At 46.9% G+C, this 18,178-nt stretch overlaps 1 protein-coding gene across 2 annotated transcripts in view; it reads right to left on the bottom strand.

The window, feature by feature from the left end:
- Positions 1-18,178, bottom strand: part of EPHB1 (EPH receptor B1) — a gene marked incomplete at its 3' end in the record, with an annotated part of 414,865 nt that overhangs the window by 85,714 nt on the left and 310,973 nt on the right. For both annotated transcript variants that reach the window (XM_079794807.1, XM_079794808.1), the window contains exon 6: positions 3,299-3,423. In XM_079794807.1, the coding sequence (XP_079650933.1) occupies positions 3,299-3,423 (125 nt within the window). The remainder of the gene's footprint in view (positions 1-3,298; positions 3,424-18,178) is intronic.

Genomic DNA, 18,178 nt, shown 5'->3' with positions numbered 1-18,178 from the left:
TTTTAAGGGTCAGAACTAATACATCTGTGAAAATCTGACATATAATAGGCACTCAATAAAGATGAATTATTGTCATTGTGGCTATTTGAAAATACCCTTGCAAGGTAATGTATTTTCTTAAGTCATATTAGGAATGGTCAAGGCAATGTAACAATTTTATAGTCAAGCACTTTGTAAGTTCTATGGTAATCAATGCTTTGGCAAAGAATCTTCTGTGTTCCCAAGAAAAGCATTCTATCCTCTGGAGTGTGGACAATAATATGCTTCAATGAGGTGTGGAAGCTGCCTCAGGCATTGAGCTGCTGTGCATGTGTGTCTGTTAATAATTAGTATAAATTACTGAGAAGTAGGGACGTGGCCTGAAATGGGAGAAAAAGCTTCCTTCAAAACATCAGAAGTGGAGGTTAATTACTGTTTTTCAAGGGAGCAAGTAGCATGTGAAGGGAATGGCAGTGGAGGAGCCTAGACATGGGTGGGGAATGGGGAGCCAAGGGACACAGGCAGGATGGTTTCGGTTCTGAGCCTGTCGTTAGGCCCTCCCCCCTCCCTTTCCCCAAGGGTCACTGCCCTTGGCACAGCAGATGAGAAAGGGGGCAGGTGGTCTCCCACGCATTCAGCCCCTTCCCAGCACCACCACTGGCTTCAAGGCAAAGGACCTAGGCTGTGGGCTCACTTCCCAGCTGTGTGACTGTGGATGAGTTTTGTTTGCTTTTGGTTTTAAAAACTTCTCTGTACAATTGTTTGTTTGTTTTTTTTACTCATATCAATGATGCTAATATTTACTACATTGAGTTGTGAGGGACAAAGGATATAATGTTAATGAAGCCCCTAGCACCCAAAAGGGCACACTAAGGAGGAATTCCTCCCCCTCCCCCATATAAACTACAAGGCTCAAGTTCATGTGTGTGGGGTTGGGTGGAACCTTACTGGTGACTCTGACATCATACCATATACTGGCCTCACAAGATACTCTGTTGAACTGTTAGGTCAACTTTGATGACAAAATGAGGTCATGTGGTTGACTGGTCCAAACAGATTGGTCCAAAACATTTTGGAAAGTCAACATTTAATTTATTAACTGATTTAAAAAATATCTAGCAAATAAGGACCCCAAATTCAAAGCTGAATGGATATAACAGTTGCTTATAAATCTAGATTTAACTTATACCCAATTCACTGAATTTTCTGAATGAACTGTCTACATAGGCCAACATTCTCTAAATGAATAAAATGCTGCCTGATCCCCACCTTGCTTTGCAAGCTCGGCTCTAATGGCTGAAGTGCCTCCCTCCTCACAGTCTAGATTGGTGATCCATCTGGCCGTCCACTTTCAGGGAGGTAAATTGCTAGCATTTTACAAATGTGAAAACTGTGACCTAGGGTGGTTAAATAATTTGACTGCAGCTGCATGGCTGGTTGGTTAGGGAAGGCACTGGAAGCTAGGCCTCCTGCTTCCCAGTGCTGCTGTGCCCCTCTGTCCAACACTGCCTCCATGTTGGAGGGCTGCAGGTCTCCATCTTGTTTCCATTCACCCACTGGATAATCTCACTCAGGCTCCAGGCTTTCATACATCTACATACGGTCAATGTCCAAATGGACATCTCTAACCTGGTCCTCTCTTCTGAACTCCAGATCTGTACATCTAGCTGCCTACTCCTCATCTCCACTTGACTATCCCAGAGGCATTTTAGACATCGAGCTGAACTTCTGTCCCTTCCCTCACCCCAAACATGCTCTACCCACAGCGATCCCTTTCTCAGTCACTGGTGGTTACATCCTTCCAGTGGGTCAGGCTAAAAGCTCCCATATCCAAAATCCAACCTGTTGGAAATCTTGTTGGCTCTGTCTTTAGTTCGTGTATCTGAAAATTGGCTATGTTTTATCAGCTTTCTGCTTCCACTCTGATTCAATCCAACATCATCCTTGTCTTAGATGAATGCAATCTAGCAGGCTTATTTTCAACAGAAGAACCTAAATGATCCTTTCAGATTTTGTCTTTCCTCTGCTCCTAACCCTGCTATGGATCCCCATCTAATTCAGTGGGAAAGCTCAAATTCTTAAGGCCCACGATTATCACCTCCCCCGATTACCTCTCTCCTGTCTACTATTTCTCCATTGCTCGAATCACTCCAGTCATGCTGGTCTCCTTGCTCCTTGAATCACCAGTCATGATATTGCCTCAGGGCCTTTGCACAAGCTCTCTATCCCCCAGATATCTGCTTCACAACACTCTTACTTCCTTCAGGTCTTCACTTAGAACTTACCTTCTCCAAGAGGACTACATTTACCATCCATTTATTTCTGCAACTGATACCACCCCCAAACCTGATCCGACTAATCCCATTTACCCCACTTGTTTTTTTTCTTTTACAATACTCATTTTCTAACATACTATCAGATTTCATTTGTTATTATCCATTGTTCATTGTCTATCTCAGTTATTGGAAAGTAAGACTCTTGAGGAGAGGAATCTTTGTTTTGATCACTAATATAGCCTATAATAGTACCTTTCAAATAGCAGACCCTCAATAAAAAAATTGCTGAACAAATAAATAAATGAATTTGGTGATTTTACAAATGATGTGCTATTAGGTCACTATAGAAAGCACTGAATTTTCCTGGGAGTTTGCAAATGCTGCAGTTCACGATGGTGGGAGCAAGTCCTTGCTTCTCCCACAGATAGGCCAGGGACAACTCCACAGGGCACCATTTTCCTGTCTTGGCAGCACAGGCCCTGCTGTAGCCCCCAGCAGCTGCTGCTAAAGAGCAGTCAAGGAAGATACTGTATAAGTTTCTATTCCTATTAATTTCTATCTCATTCTTTTAAATTTCCATTGAAATATTTAAACCTTCATAAGTATATAAGTACAGTAGTATATGCATATGATTTATAAGTAAGCAATCTTATATTGAGGTACCTGATCAAAAACTTTGAAAAAAAACCCAACACAATTAGTCTACAAAACCACAAAATCTTCAAAAAGTTCAGGATACCCGCAGTTTTGTAGTATCTGCACATGACTGGGGGGAATGGGATCAGTCCTGCCCATACCAGCCCAGTGAGCTGTCCAGACAGCAGGGTGGTGGGTTGGAAGGTTCTCTCTTGAGTTGGTACAGAAAGTGCCTGGATTTTGGAGGCTTTTGCCAGAGAAGACCTGGGAACTCTCCCAGGGAGCCTCTGGCCTCTATCACCAGATTGCTACCTACCTTAGGACTTCCTCCAACCCGTTTCCTTGTGCACCCCATGGAGCAGGGGCTGGCCCTGGGTCTCGCAAGCCTGCAGACAGAGCTGACTCACCTTCTCATAGTACCGGATTTCATAGTCCAGGATGATGCCATTGGGTTGCTCTGGTTGTGGCCATGACAAGGTGATGCTCCTCATGGTGGCACTGACCTGGTGCATGATGGGAACAGTGGAAGGGGCTATGGAGAGAGGAAGAGACAGAGCAGATAAACATACCCTGAATTACATGAGAAGTGCCATCTTTCATAGATAAGAAGGAAGAGAAATGTCATTGGGTTTGAACCCTGCTCTTTCCTTCCCATCAGATGAACTGGATCTGAAGAACTTCCTGTGTGTGCTGCAGAATGAATGGAGTTTGATAACAAAGGAATGAAAGGAATAATTTAGGGTAGGATAACATGTGTGAGGGCAGGGGGTGGAATGGACGTGGTGTCTTCCAGGTAAGGGGGAGAAAGGCTTGACCAAAACAAGAGGTGGTCAGAGGAATCATGGAAAAACAGTGTGGCCTGAGGAAGCTGAAGCCAATTCGGGAAGGCATGACAACAAGGACACACCTAGGCTTCAGACAGTAGGACAAGAGGAGCAATGGAATGCTTTTGAGCAGAAGGTGCTGAAGGAAACTCAGTCTTGCGGTAATGAGCTGAGTGATTGCAGGGAAGAGGACCTGGAGGCAAGGGAGGATAGTGAGGGAGTACAACTGGTCAGTGCAGAATTGCTGTGCAGTCAAAACGAACGTTCTAGCAAACGTTTTTCTGGGACTACATGTACGATTTCGCTGCATTTCTAAAGAAAGAGAGGAGGCATCTCTCAACAGACCAACAACAGAGTTCTCTCAGACTTCTGTCGGAGTTTTCCAAATGAGGACATTTGCAATAAAGAGCTCGCACATATAAATGAGGAAACAATACACAAACCAAACATTTGGAAACAGGATAATAATTCCAAAATCTGTGAAGTGATTCTGAAATCTCTGTTTGGAAATAATGTTATTTATTTCCCCATTCAACATTTTCCACACGTTGCAAGTGAAATAAAAGCAGTCTGGAAATAACAAATGAGGGCTGTCTTTCTAGGGGAAGAGGCGGGTAATGGATGAGGCTTCAGTCTGCGCTCCACTCCGGGGCTGTTCCGTTTAGTCCTGGTACTTCTGTAGCGAGGAAGGTCGTTTCCTCATACAAACTCCACTTTACAGGCTTTCCCTGGGGACTGTGGCTGACCGACATTTACTACCCTTGATTTAAGTTAACAGATTCCCCTCTAAGACCTGAAATTACGGAGCACGGCTACCAGGTCACAGATGCTGAGGGGTGAGGGGTGGGGATGTATTCTCCACCACTTGCTGAACCCTCAGTGAGCCCCTGTATGTGATGGGCCCTGGGCAGAGGGTGGCAATGCAGAGCACTTGCTCTGAGATGCTCACAGTCCAGGGATCCATAAAGAGAGCACAGTGTGAGAGTGTTGTGATGAGACATTAAAATCAGAGTGTCTACCTGGGACTTTGCACAGTTCCCACTAGAGACCTTGTGGTGGCCATGAAAATGTGCCCCTCAGAGCTTCTACTGCTGGGATCATAATTGACTAATGGCCCCAGCTGCTAGGTCTGCAATCCATCACCACATTCCCAGAGAGCCCTGCTTCCCACAGGTTGCTCCCAGCCAATGACTGAGTGTGGCCGGGATGCTAAAATAGTCCTATTCCTGACTCTTTGGATGGGCAACTTTCACTCAGAAACTCCCCTTTGACCTTTCCAATGCTTCCTTATAACACAAACACAGTCCAAGGCTCTTCCTTCGCAATCTTCCTTTCCTCTCTTCTTCAGAAGGATCAGACTTTCAGTCCAGCCTCCTCTGTCTTCCAACCCATTTTCCCAATCTCTGGCACATCCATCCCACCTTGGTGTTTGGAGGGCCTGAGGTCATGCAGTCCTGAATCCCCCTGCGGTTTCCCTATCAAGTAGTCTCCACTCAGCCCTGCTCTGTCCCCAGCAATGGGAGGCTCACTGCCCCTAGAGCTGTTGCTCCAAACTTGGGTAACTCTCACCAATTTGCAGTCTTCCTTATCCTTATCTGAAATCTGTCTTCTTCCCGCTGGTCTCAGTTCTGCCAACTGAAATAATATACAATGTTCCCTTTCCGCAGAATGGCTTGTCAGATAGCTTCAGAAACTAGTTAGGTCTCCCCCGAGTCTTTTCTGCTGAAAAGAATGGCCGGATGTTATAAACATTTCTCCCAGGATATGCTGCCACTTGAGGTGGCTGTTTTCCAAATGGGGCTCATGTTATCTAAATCTCTCGTTAGGCATGAGGCCCAGAGGTGAACCCAATTCTCCCACTGCTGTTTGAGCAGCAAACATTAGTGCTAAACTAATATCTACCGAGATCTGTGTACTGTATGTCTATGAATGTGACCATTAGCCTTTGGATTGGGGACAAGTCCCTGCTATTCAGTTCTGAAATCGTAGGCAAATATCACCTGTAGGTTTTCCCACGGTGTGGTCCTCATCTTCTGTCTAGAGTTGGCTTTTGATTACAAGGACTTACATGGATCTCTTTACCTTTAAAGTGTTAAATTTGGCCTATTAATCTAGTAAGTTGGAATAAATTTTTATCCTGATGGAAACATCAAGATGCATCATATCTTCCACCCAACTTAGTATCATGGATCAATTCATTAATTAATGAATGAAACAAATGTTTATTGAGCATCAACCATGTGCCAGTCACCATTCTAAGTTCTAGGGATTCCGTAGTGAATTAAATAAAATTTTCTGCCCTCGCAGAACTTATTTTCTAGTGGAAGAATTCAGAGACTAGATATAATAAATCAATCAGTCATAAGCTATGTTAAAAATATTAAGCACAACAGGGAAAAAATGGAGAAGAGGAGGAATACAGAATGGCAAAGTGTCAGAGACTGGCCAGGAGAAGGCTGCAATTCTAAACCATGTGGTCAGCAAGGCCTTGCTGAGCAGTAGATGCAGGAACATAAGGTTAAAGGATGGGAGGTGGGAGCCAGGAGAATACCTGAGAGAAGACTATTTGAGAGAAAGAGTCCAGGGCGAAGCTTCTGATCTGGGAGCAGCCTGGTGTTTCAGGAGAATAACAGAGCCATTGGGGCTGGAACAGAAACAAGGCCACAAAGGGTAGGACCCTGAGGGACACTAGGAGGATTTTGGATTCTATTCTGAGTGAGGTGGGGAGCCACGGGAGGGTCATAAACATGGGAGTGACATACTCTGACCTGCATGTTAACAGTATCACCCTATGCTGTGTTGAGACAGAATGCAGAGACCGTGTGCAAAGCTGAAAGACCTAATACATATAAAGTCTCTCAATGGATGTGGGAGGTAGAAGAAACAGAAGAGTCAAAATGACTCCAAGGTCTTGGCCTGAGCAACTGAAGAGTGGGGCTGCCATGAACTGAGATCAGGCAGAAGCATTTTGGGAGGAAAGAGCAAGTGCTCCAATGGGTGGAAGATGCCCAAGATGGCCCAGAGTAGATGCTGGGAAGGCAAAAGCATGTATAAGAGGTCCAGTCTGGAGAGAGAAATTTAGCGTCATCAGTATTTCAAAGATACTGAAAACAGCAAGACTGACAGAGATCCCCAAGAGAATGAGTAAAACAGAAATATATTCGAAGATTCAGGGAATGAGGAGAAAACAGCCAAGGGGCCCGAGTAAAACAGGCCAACGAGGTAAAAGGAAAGAGAAGATGTCATCACCTAGAAACCAAGTGGCAATCAGCGTTCCCCAGAGGAGAGAATGTGTGAACCCAGCTGCTAAGTCCCGTAAACTGAAACTAGGGACTGAGCATGGATTTAGCAACAGGCTGGATGGTTAACCATGTGGATGGCTCATGATCATCTTTTCCAAGACCTCTGTGCATGCGCAGAGATGTGGAGAGCATGAAGGCACTTCAGGGAAGGTGAGGAAGTTTCCAGAGTCAGTAAGACCATTGCGGCATCCTGATGGGCCCACCAAGATGGACAAGCATGGCTCCCCATGAACCTGCTCCCCCTTCCACACTTGCTGTGCAGGGCAGGCATCATTTCAGATCCATGTGAAACACGGTTTCCATGTTGTTAATCACGTCAGTGCCATACAGCTTTTCAGGGTCCTACTGCCTGGAGAGCTGAGGCACCATGTATTAAAAATTGGAAAGATTAACCCTAACGACCTGAGGATTTTGATGGGCTTAGTCCTTTTCTTTGCCTCTAATCCCTGGAAAGCCATCATTCAAAACTCAATATATTTGCCAAACATTGTGCCAGGCCCCTGATCTAATTGTTGGGGCTAGAAGGACAAAGAGGAAAATCACAGCTCTGTCTTGAAGGACCTTGGACTCTAGATGGGGTCAGATGGTAAAGAGGCAACCACAGGGCAGGGTGATCCAGAGGCAATCAATAGGCAAACCCACTGAGAGAAATGACCCTGTTACACAGATGGCAAGGACCTCCCAGTGGCCACATCCAGGAAAAGCTGCCAGAGGGTGAAGTTCCCCGCTGCCTGCATTTCTTAAATTTATGGAGATGACACGATGCTCACAGACCCCACGGCAGACTTTATCCTCACACAGGTCATTCTAAAGGCCTTACATTTTAATTGAGATGGGACTTAGCACATGGGAGAACGTGAAAAAGCATTATTCCTGCTGCCTGAAAATCAGGGGCAGCTTACATTTGGTGCTCTGCCATTGGTGATCAACTACAGTGATACATTTGTTATTATTTTCCTTCTCCAAATGCAATGCCACCTTTAGATATGCTGTTTTACATGCTATGAACCCTTCAGACAAAAGAGAAAATTAAAATGAGCTCAGGGATCCATTTAAACACCAACTGCTCCTAGCAAAACCAAGGCAGGCTAAGGAGGGATGGGAAGTTTAGTTCAGAGAAGCAGCCCTGTGACCCACAGATAATGCCGGTTCCAACCGGAAGTTCCGGCCAGTTGTCTTTTCTCCATAAACTTGCATCCTCAGATGAAGGGACAGTTTCGTCTAATGCTTGAAAGAGTCTCTCCCTCACAAGCACACAGAATGTTTTTGATTAAATTAAGCATTCTACTGAGAAAAAAGAAATGAAAAGAAAGAGTTCACAAAATTATTAAAATTTAGCAAAGAAGCAAATATGGACCTTTTTGTAGGAAAAAGAAAAAGAAAAAAATTAGTTTGGGGGCTAATTGGAAAAAGGTATGGAAGGCTCAAGAAAGATGTGTTTGGCCTTAAGAGGAGATACTAGAAAAAAACCCCAAACAGAATCAAAATTGCCCTGCACTCTTTCTTCACCAGGTAAAGAGGCTGGCCCAGCAGGAAGCTGGGATCCAAAGAGGAGAGTGGGAAACAATGAAGAGTGGCCTGCCTGCCACCGAGGAAAAATCAACTAGGGTTTGAGCAGAATCAGAACCAGGAGTGTCTGAGGAGAGAGCCAATAGAAGATGCCCTTTCATGTGTCTGAAGCAGAAAGACACTCCAACTTCAAATCTCATTGTTCAAGGGGCTCAGGGATGAAGACAACACAAAGGCAGGCTGAGTGAGTGAGTCCTTGTCTCTGTTTTTGCCCAGGAGGACTTTGGGGAGCTCTCACTTCCGAACTGCTTTTGAAGCAGACAGATCCAAGATAGTATATCACTTACAGCAGAGAAAGGGCGCAGAATGTTCTCGCCTAGACTGACAAATGAGATGTGGATAAATTGTAGGGACAGGATGGCCCAGGCTGCAAGTTAGGAAAGAACTCACTGGTGACAGGGGACAAGTGTTGGCCCAAACTGGTCACTGTCAGTGGCATCAGGGATGGGGTCTGACTGACCATCAGCCAGCCCTCCGATTTTAAGAAAGGCACCAGAAGAGATCCTAGAGCCTGCAATCCTGGGTCTGAAATGGTGGCGTGAATATATCTTAGAAGTTAATTTTTATTGATTTCAGAGAGGGAGAGGAAGAGATAGATAGAAACATCAATGTGAGAGAAAATCACTGGTTGGCTGCCTCCTGCACAGTCCACACTGGGGATCGAGTCTGCAACCTGGGCATGTGCCCTGACTGGGAATCGAACCGTGACCTCCTGGCTCATAGGTTGATGCTCAACCACTGAGCCACGCTGGCCTGGCTGGACCCTGAATCGTATTGTGCAGAAGTCTTGAAGTCATATCTTAGGTTCACCTGACCCATAATTTTATGTTTATAACATTTCTTGACCTTTTAATTTAGTGACTTGGTCACATTCAAAGTTTTCTTCTTCCTCATTTCATTTTCCTTATTTGATAGGGGCACTTCCCCTTAACAATTAAGCATCTCAGATTTCAAAATGTGAGAATAAGTTAGTGGTGTTTCCCCCCAGGACAATTGCTAAATTCTAATGTATTACCTTTGCTTATTAAAATTATTTCCTAATGTCTTAATTGATTTTTGTGTCAAAGTAATTCTTTATACAGTTTTAACCATAATCCATTTGGGATATAATAAATCATATAACAGTTTATTATGTTAAATTATTTTATTTAAGGCATCAATTTATGTTTTAAATAAAAATAAGAGCAAAACATACATTCAAAATCAAGTTGATCTATTGGAGTAAAATGTTTGAAGGGTTATAAAAATATGAAACAAATTTCAGAGTTCAGCAAATCTCATCTAAAGGGGAAAAAATGGTACTTCTGTGGGTGAAAATCATTCCAGGGACAGCCTTGTTCTGAGGCCACCTCTCACCTGCCCTAGGAGCTGAGGTCACAGCTGAGTTTTTCTGGAAAGTAACATCTAGAAAGTAAACAATGGGGTGCCCTGTCCTTGAGGACAAGATTTTGTGACTCAGGGGGAGGGGATGTGCCACTGCCCATCCTTCCTATGCTAGGGCTCAGGCCCAGGAGTCAACAAGGCTCTATTGGCTCAGCCCCACCTTTCTCCTGGACTTGCCACCAGTATCTCCTTACACCTAATGTCCTGTCCCAACTCCCTGTCTACCTCTTCACTTCAAACTGACTGCAGCCAGTTACTCATTCTAAAGTTAAATTTACCCACCTTCTTCTGATGCTTAAGAACCTTCAATGGCTCCCCATGGGGAAAAGTCCCAACTCCCTCTCTCAATTTGAAAATGTGACGGCCACTGGCCCATCCAGACCTCCTCCCTCTGTTCTCTCTCAGGAAGCCATTGCTCTCATTTAACTTCTCTACTCGCCACGTCGCAGCAGAACTCAGCTTTTGGGATCTCTGCCTGTTGACCAGCCCTCTGGCCACCTCTCTGCTTAACCCCACCCAGCCCTGACAGACCCAAATCAGGCCTCACCATGCCTTGGCTTAGCCCTGCCCCAGCAGGCTCACCAGACCAACCCTTCCCTCCTCACACTCAAAGCCCTTACTTTAATAACTCAATGGCCTGAAATTGCTGCCTTGGGACACAGTGCATGTTGATCTAGCTTTCCAGTGTTCTCCATCACTGGAATCAATTCCTTAGGGCAGATGTCATGGTCCCAGCCTCTTCCCACTGCGTTAGCCTCTAAAAGTTTACCTTCACTGGAATGATTGCAGCATCTCCTCTAAAAACATCAGAAGTAAAAGGGATCAGAGAATCACGTAGCTGCACTTAACATGAATATTGGCCTCTAAAGGAGAAAGATGTGGTGGCGGGTGGGTGGGGGATGGCAGGTTGTGCTTTTGCAGTGGGTTCCTGGGGAGGAAGCTCCGTGGGTCTAAACCTGGCAGTACTGGGGAAGGGGGGGACAGGCAGAAACCGAGAGGCTGGGGCAGGCTAGCCCCATCTCACTGGGATGTTTCAGCGAAATGTTACCCTAATGTTGGTAGTTTTCTCACTTTTCTTCTTTTTGAGCTGTGGAATCCCTTCTCCCAACAAAATTTTCCTTGAAGCCTAGTGCAAAAAACAGAATAATTCAGGGCTTCTCTGGGTGTATCAGAAGTGGGAGCCCCAGAGCCCTGAAACCAGTCCATTTTCTATCTCCCCAACCCAGAATCTGAAAGGTCCACAGAGAGACCCAAAAATGCCGGGCAGCCTTCAGAATTCCCCTGAGGCCTCTGATTAAATGCTGTGAATGCCTAAAAGGTATGGGTGATGAGGTTTGGAGCGAAAAGTTGGGAGTGGTGGATTATATGAAACATTCTTTGTTTTTTGTTGTTGTTGTTATTGATGATGTTAATCTTCACCTGAGGATATTTTTTCCATTGATTTTTTTTTTTTTTGAGAGAGAGAGAATGGAAAGGAGGAAAAGAGTCAGAGAGGGAGAGAGAAACATCAATGCAAGACAGACACATTGACTGGTTGCCTCCCACACACACCTGACTGGGCCAGGGATCAAGCCTGCAACCCAGGTACATGCCCTTGATCAGAATCAAACCCTCAAACCGAACCTTCAGTCTGCAGGCCGACACTCTAACTGCTGTGCCAAACCAGCTAGGGCTGACACACATTCTTAGAAAAAAATACCTACATTTAAATGTTAGCTAAAGACTGCAGGCTCACTAGTACTGATGACAAAGAAGAACAGTTTACACACAAATAAACTGCAAAAGATGAATCGTGTGATGAATTGTGCATAGATCAGTTGCTTCCTCTGACATTTCTATTTTAGGAGATAACTCTGTTGAGAAGGTACTTAGATAACAGGTCCTCCCTCTGTTGATGAAAATTCATTTCATTGCACAAATATGCTGGAATTTTACATTAGGAGGCCTGACTCATTAAATATTTTTGGTGCAGTAACACTTGTGGTCAAAGTAGATTAAACAAATAAGCAATTAGTTTGGAGACTGGGTATGAATATGAAAGCAGAAGTAATTATTTTTCTAATTGTTATTCCCTACTGTGGACACTGGCTTCTTGGCTTTTGCTGTGGGCTGTGTCTTGAGATGACCCTGACACCCCTTCCAATATCCCACTCTACCTTGGAGTTACCTTGGAACAGAGGACTGCTGTGGGCAGGTGGCATCTGTTTGACACCATCCTATCTAATAAAAGAGTAATATGCAAATTGACCATCACTCTAACACACAAGATGGCAGCTCCCATGTGGTCAAAGATGGCTGCCCCCATGTGGACACAAGATGGTCGCCACAAGATGGCTGGCAGGGGAGAGCAGTTGTGGGTGATCAGGCTTGCAAGGGAGGGCTGTTAGGGGTGCTCAGGCCTGCAGGGGAGGGCAGTTAGGGGTGACCAGGCCTGCAGGGGAGGGCAGTTAGGGGTGACCAGGCTGGCAGAGGAGGGCAGCTGGGGGCGACCAGGCCTGGAGGGGAGGACAGTTGGGGGGGACCAGGCCTGCAGGGGAGGGCAGTTGGGGGTGACCAGGCCAGCAGGGGAGGGTAGTTAGGTGCAATTGGGCTGGCAGGGGAGCAGTTAGGCATCAATCAGGCTGGCAGGGGAGTGGTTAGGGGCAATCAGGCAGGCAGGCAGGCGAGCAGTTGGGAGCCAGCAGTCCTGGATTGTGAGAGGGATGTCCCAGATTGGAGAGGGTGCAGGCTGGGCTGAGGGACACCCCCCTGCACGAATTTTGTGCACCAGGCCTCTAGTTGTAGAATATTGGCTGAGTCTCGTCATGAGTTCAATGATGTGGGGAAGGGAGAGAAAATGAGGATTCAGGCCTGAGTGACTGAGTCAGCCCCTCACCCCAGACAGGGGCCTCCTTCATGTGTTTGGTTCTAAGCCAAGGAAGTGTGACAACTGGGGGTTGGGGGCTGCTGTAGGGATGTAGGTTTATAGCAGAGGCCTTTGTTTCTGATACTGCTTCTGACTCGGGGTAGGGGAGGTGTATTTATTGGGATCATCCACCTGTCCCTGCTGGCTCCCAAAATGTGGTCTCCGATCAGCATCATCTGGGAACTGGTAGAAAAGGTGGGATCTGGAGCTCCACCCAGGTTTACTGAATCAGAAACTCAGGGAGTGGGGCTCAGCAATCTGTGTTTTAACGAGCCCTCTAGGGGACCCTGATGCAGGCGCCAGTGTGAGAACTGTTTGTCTAGAAATCTGAAAATCAGAATGTTCCATTTTGAAAAAACATCTGAGGTCATTTAGTTTTCTGTCAACTCTAACAATGTATGGATTAGAGCACTGAGGGTGAGAGAGGGAAAATGGCTCTCCTAAGTCCTCAGCAGTCTAGGGCAGAGCCAGAAATAGCCTCCTGGCCCAGTGTGGGCCCTCTCTTCCCTCCCCTACACTCACACACCCAGCCTTTTCAGAGCCCCTTGAGGATGCTCAGCACAGGGGAAGGGAGCCAGGATCACATCACTCATGGATAAATGCTGCCTGGTCCCTCAGGGAGGTCAGAGGTCCCCACAGAGGTAGAAGTGTGCACAGCCCTATGCCAGAGGAGGAGGCATCCTGCCTAGTGGGGTCCTGAGGTCCCTCCTGCCTCCTAGATCCCCGCTCCTGGCTCCTCCTTCCTGCTGGGGTAACCAGAGGTATACCAGGAAAGGACAGCAAACAAAAACCCCGCAGCCCTGTGGAGGCAGGAGGCTGTGAAGAGATGAGTGGGTGTATAGAGGTAACTGTCAGGTGATGCCTGTCCTAAGCAGGCACCCCAGGTGGCTATGAGGGCCGCTGAAGACAGACCCATCAGGGCTCATGTGGCAGCTGGGGAGCGCTTAGCTCCACCTCCTGCTGGCCTGCCAGCCTTCCCTGATGTGGGACCAGAGCAGGGGAAGCTCTGGTGTGTTGACTGTTTAATCACAGAAGGCAGTTCACTGGAAACACTGGCACTGGGGCAGCCTCAGGAGAGAGGTTGTGTGCCCCTTACTCCCTGGCTCTCATGCACCCATGTTTAGCAGAGCACGCATTATAGCTGGGGGACCCACCACCACCATCCTAAGGCTGACATCACTGCCACCAGCAGTGGGCAGGGGAGCTGGACCTGTGACTGTCCTCCTGGGCCTGAGGTCTAAGTGTCTTGGCCTTAAGGAGCCCTTCCTCCTGCAGGCAAGTTTCCATTCTGCAATGTCCAGCTTTGAGCCCCACTCTGCACACCACCATCCCCTCAAGGGTCCCCTTGACCCTGACTCCCCAGAATACCTCTGCTCCCCAGCCCTCTCAAGTGTGGCAGTTTATGATTTTACACTGGGCACACCTCAAGGTCAGGAACTGGGCTGTGTACTGTTCCCTGTCATCTCTTCCACCCCATTGCTCACCATCTCCTACACCCTCTAAAAATGCCATTGGCTGGGTTGCCACTATCCCAGCTTGAGACCACTGTATGCTGCCTCCCACCACCACTCCCCAACTTGTTGAAGACTTGGGCTTCCAGCTCTGTCTTTGTCTCCATCCCCAGCGTGGCCCTCCTGGGGATGACTTTAGCATACTCTCTGTTCCCTGACCCCCTCAACTTTTCCATGTCTGCCCATTCCCTTTGCACACTTAGATTTGGCCCCACCTGAAGTCGCTCCATTTTCAAAGCCACAAATTCAACTATTCTGCTTCTTGACCATTACCTCTGATGAGCCCACTCTGTTGGCCTCATCTGGCTCTCTCAGTCTCGACTTCTACCCAATTCATCAGCCTCTCCTTCATTCATATCCCTCATTAACCAGCTTAAGTTCCACCTTTGCAATAACATAACTGACAATACTCCCCTTACCCTCAGGCATGGGTTGCCTTTATCTTTTCATAGGATACAACCAGCAAAATTTAACCCAAGAGAGACCCACGGTCAATCAACTTCCTGGAGGGTCTGCTCTCCAGCAGCCACACACTGCTGAGAAAGTCAGGTAACAGAGATTATGGTAAGCTTTGTAAATACATGATCAACTTCAAATGACCCTCAACATTTCTGGAAACATTGAATCTCTCTGGTCAAGCCCATCTCCCATTCTCTTTAATGACACTGCTAACCTTTATCCATTCTCCTCAATCATTCAATCCCAATCTTTCCCTTCATTCAGCAACCAAGCTTACCTACTACCTCACAGAGAAAACAGAAGCCTGAATATCCAACTGCATAAATAATACTGCAACTTGGGTACCCCAAATCTCCTCAAATCACACATGCACAGAACTGAAGGCTTCTTCCCTTGACGCCTTCCCTAAACAATTCTGGGAGCCCCTGACATGTCTCCCAAGTATTTGCAAAGCATCCTTTCATTCTGTAGCTTTGGTTTCTTTGTTCTCCATGTCAGTGCCTGCGAGCCCTCCATAGGAAAGCTGCTCACTGAGCCAGATTACCAGTCCCCTACCTGAGGATCAATGGCCCTGTGAGAACACAGTTCCCCTATACTCCCTCAGGCAGTGCCCCACTCCACCCAACCCAACAGCCTTCCCTGCCTCCCTGCTTAGCTGGGGCACCTCGTCACTGAGCCTCAAGGCTTCCTGTCGTGCTCAAACCTCAGTATGTTCCCCCTGCAAAGCTACCTTCCTTGCCCTCCCAGTCCTTGCCCTGTGCCCTCACTCCATTCCAGGGCATCACATGAGCCAATAGATACCAGAGGTCCTGTCTCCACCCAGCTGCTCACACAGCCACCTCCTCACAAGCTTCCCTTCCCACATGCAAACCTGGTCCTGCAAACAAATGCCAGCCAGCTGGTTTAGGAGGCACCATCAGACTGTGACCATTATATAAGGCCAAAACTGGATATCCTGGAATAGAGGATACCATGCTGAGGTGCAGGGGTTACTGGAGGAGTGAGACCTGCTCTATCAGAAGAAATATGGCTTACACACATAAGGAACTAATGCACAGTCAACAACTCATTGTGTCATCCTTGTAACAGTACAGTTCACAGGACAACACATGTCAGGATTTTCTATGGTGCAGACTGGCTCAGAGGGGCACAAATGAACATCCTGAGTTCTGGAGAGGTGAAGCCTTTGCTCTGCCTGGAGGGGGGGGAGAGGGAGGGGAGAGGGAGAGAAGAGGGAAGGGAAGGGAAGGGAAGGGAAGGGAAGGGAAGGGAAGGGAAGGGAAGGGAAGGGAAGGGAAGGGAAGGGAAGGGAAGGGAAGGGAAGGGAAGGGAAGGGAGGGAAGAAGGAAGGGAGGAAGGGAGGAAGGGAGGAAGGGAGGAAGGGAGGAAGGAAGGAAGGAAGGAAGGAAGGAAGGAAGGAAGGAAGGAAGGAAGACACACATTTAAAGGGCTCAATTCTATAGCTCAGCTCTCATAAGGAAACTGAACCCAAGGCCTGGGGGCTGGCAGTCTTCCTTTCACTGGAAAATATTTGTGGTCTAGCACTGCCTTTATTTACCCAGAGCATTTAATGTGCCTTTTCCCCCCATCTCTCACATCCGCTCAGAGAAGATGTTAATTTTCTGAAATTAAACACTTAGCTTGATTACTGTTTTGTTAATTGCTGTATTCAAAAACCCCTGGTGCTCCTGCCTGTTTAACATGGATGGTGCTGTGAAAATGATAGGCACGGAGCTGGCATGCAGGTGGACAGACAACAGCTTTGGAATGCCATCCCAGCTACCCGCAACAGGGCTTGCTCCAGCAGCTGGATCCCTGCCTGTGGGGGAGTGGGGCAGGCAGGACAGGGCATAGCAGGTGCTTCTCACAGGGCCATGTTTTTAGGGGATAGTGCACCTAGGACATCCCAAATCTCACCAACATCTGGGAGAATGCAGGGGCTTAACTCCAATCAGAGCACCCGCCCAAAAGTGCTTGAGGAAGGAAAGATCACAGAGAGAACTCAAGCTGCACCATTTCTTGATGCCTCAGATTTAAGAAAGACATACATTACATGATAATTGATTAATTTATTCAATCAATACTTATTAAGTGCTATTATTTCAGGCACCTAGCTAGACTCTGGGGAACAAGCTAATACAATGGATACAGGACCTGCTCTCCTGGAGATTACAGTCGGCTCATGGAGTTGACACCTCCTCCTTCCTCCCCTTGTCGCCAGGGCCAACAGCAGCTATCTCCTAATCCAGTGGTTGGCAAACCACAGCTCGCGAGCCACATGCAGCTCTTTGGCCCCTTGAGTGTGGCTCTTCCACAAAATACCACAGACTGGGCGAGTCTATTTTGAAGAAGTGGCGTTAGAAGAAGTTTAAGTTTAAAAAATGTGGCTCTCAAGAGAAATTTCAATCATTTTACTGTTGATATTTGGCTCTGTTGACTAATGAGTTTGCCGACCACCGTCCTAATCCAATTGTAGATGACCTGTGCCATGATAGAGGCAAACAGCAACCATCTCCTAATCCAACTGTAGGTGGCCTTTGCCATGATGGTTCTAACAATCTCATTTGCCCTTTGAGGAGAGTAAGGAGCTTATGACAGTCTCTTGGCCAGCCGTCCCATTTTCACTCAACAAGCCATGTAGCTGGAGTGCCTGGTGCAAGATGAGGTGAAATAAGAAAACAGGTGCCCTCTAATCATCCTCGTAAGGATGCAGGGTGGGCATTCTCAGCTGTCCTCTAGCTGTTAGCAGCATAACTAACCACCACTGCTCAGGACCTGGAACAGGGAGAATTCCCACACTTAACCACTGCGTATTCGTCCACCTGAGTTCAAATTGGTCAGTGAACAATAAAATATCCCACCCAACACTGTCACCGTATAGCAACAACCACCACAGATTGAAATGCTCTCTAGCAACCACATGTGGTTACATCTTAAGTTTTTGAAAGTGAGAGCTGGCACCACTGCAGCTTAAGAAACCAAGAGCCTAGCGGAGGGCCCCCTGGAGTCCCCACCTAGTCACCTCTCATGTGACTTTTCTGGGTCTCTTATCCTAGTCTCCATGAGTGCTGTGGACTAGCATGTGAGCTTCACAAGGCATGGGCTTTTGTGTGTTGTTTGCTACTGTGTTCCCAGTGCCTGGAGCAGTGCATGACGCACAGAAGGCCTACAAAAATATTTGTTGAGTAAGTGAATGAACGGGAACAGAAACCAGTGAGTCAGCATGTGGAAAGTAGTCACAAAGACTGTGTTAAATGAATGAATACAGTTCCAAAGTTAAAGTGCTTAAACAAACAAACAAACAAACCCCTTTGAGTGTGGTTGAATGTCACTG

Source organism: Cnephaeus nilssonii, assembly GCF_951640355.1.
Source record: "Cnephaeus nilssonii genome assembly, chromosome: 17".
Lineage (NCBI taxonomy): Eukaryota > Metazoa > Chordata > Mammalia > Chiroptera > Vespertilionidae > Cnephaeus > Cnephaeus nilssonii.
The sequence above is the reverse complement of the archived record's forward strand: the minus strand, read 5'-3'. Positions and strand labels throughout refer to the sequence as shown.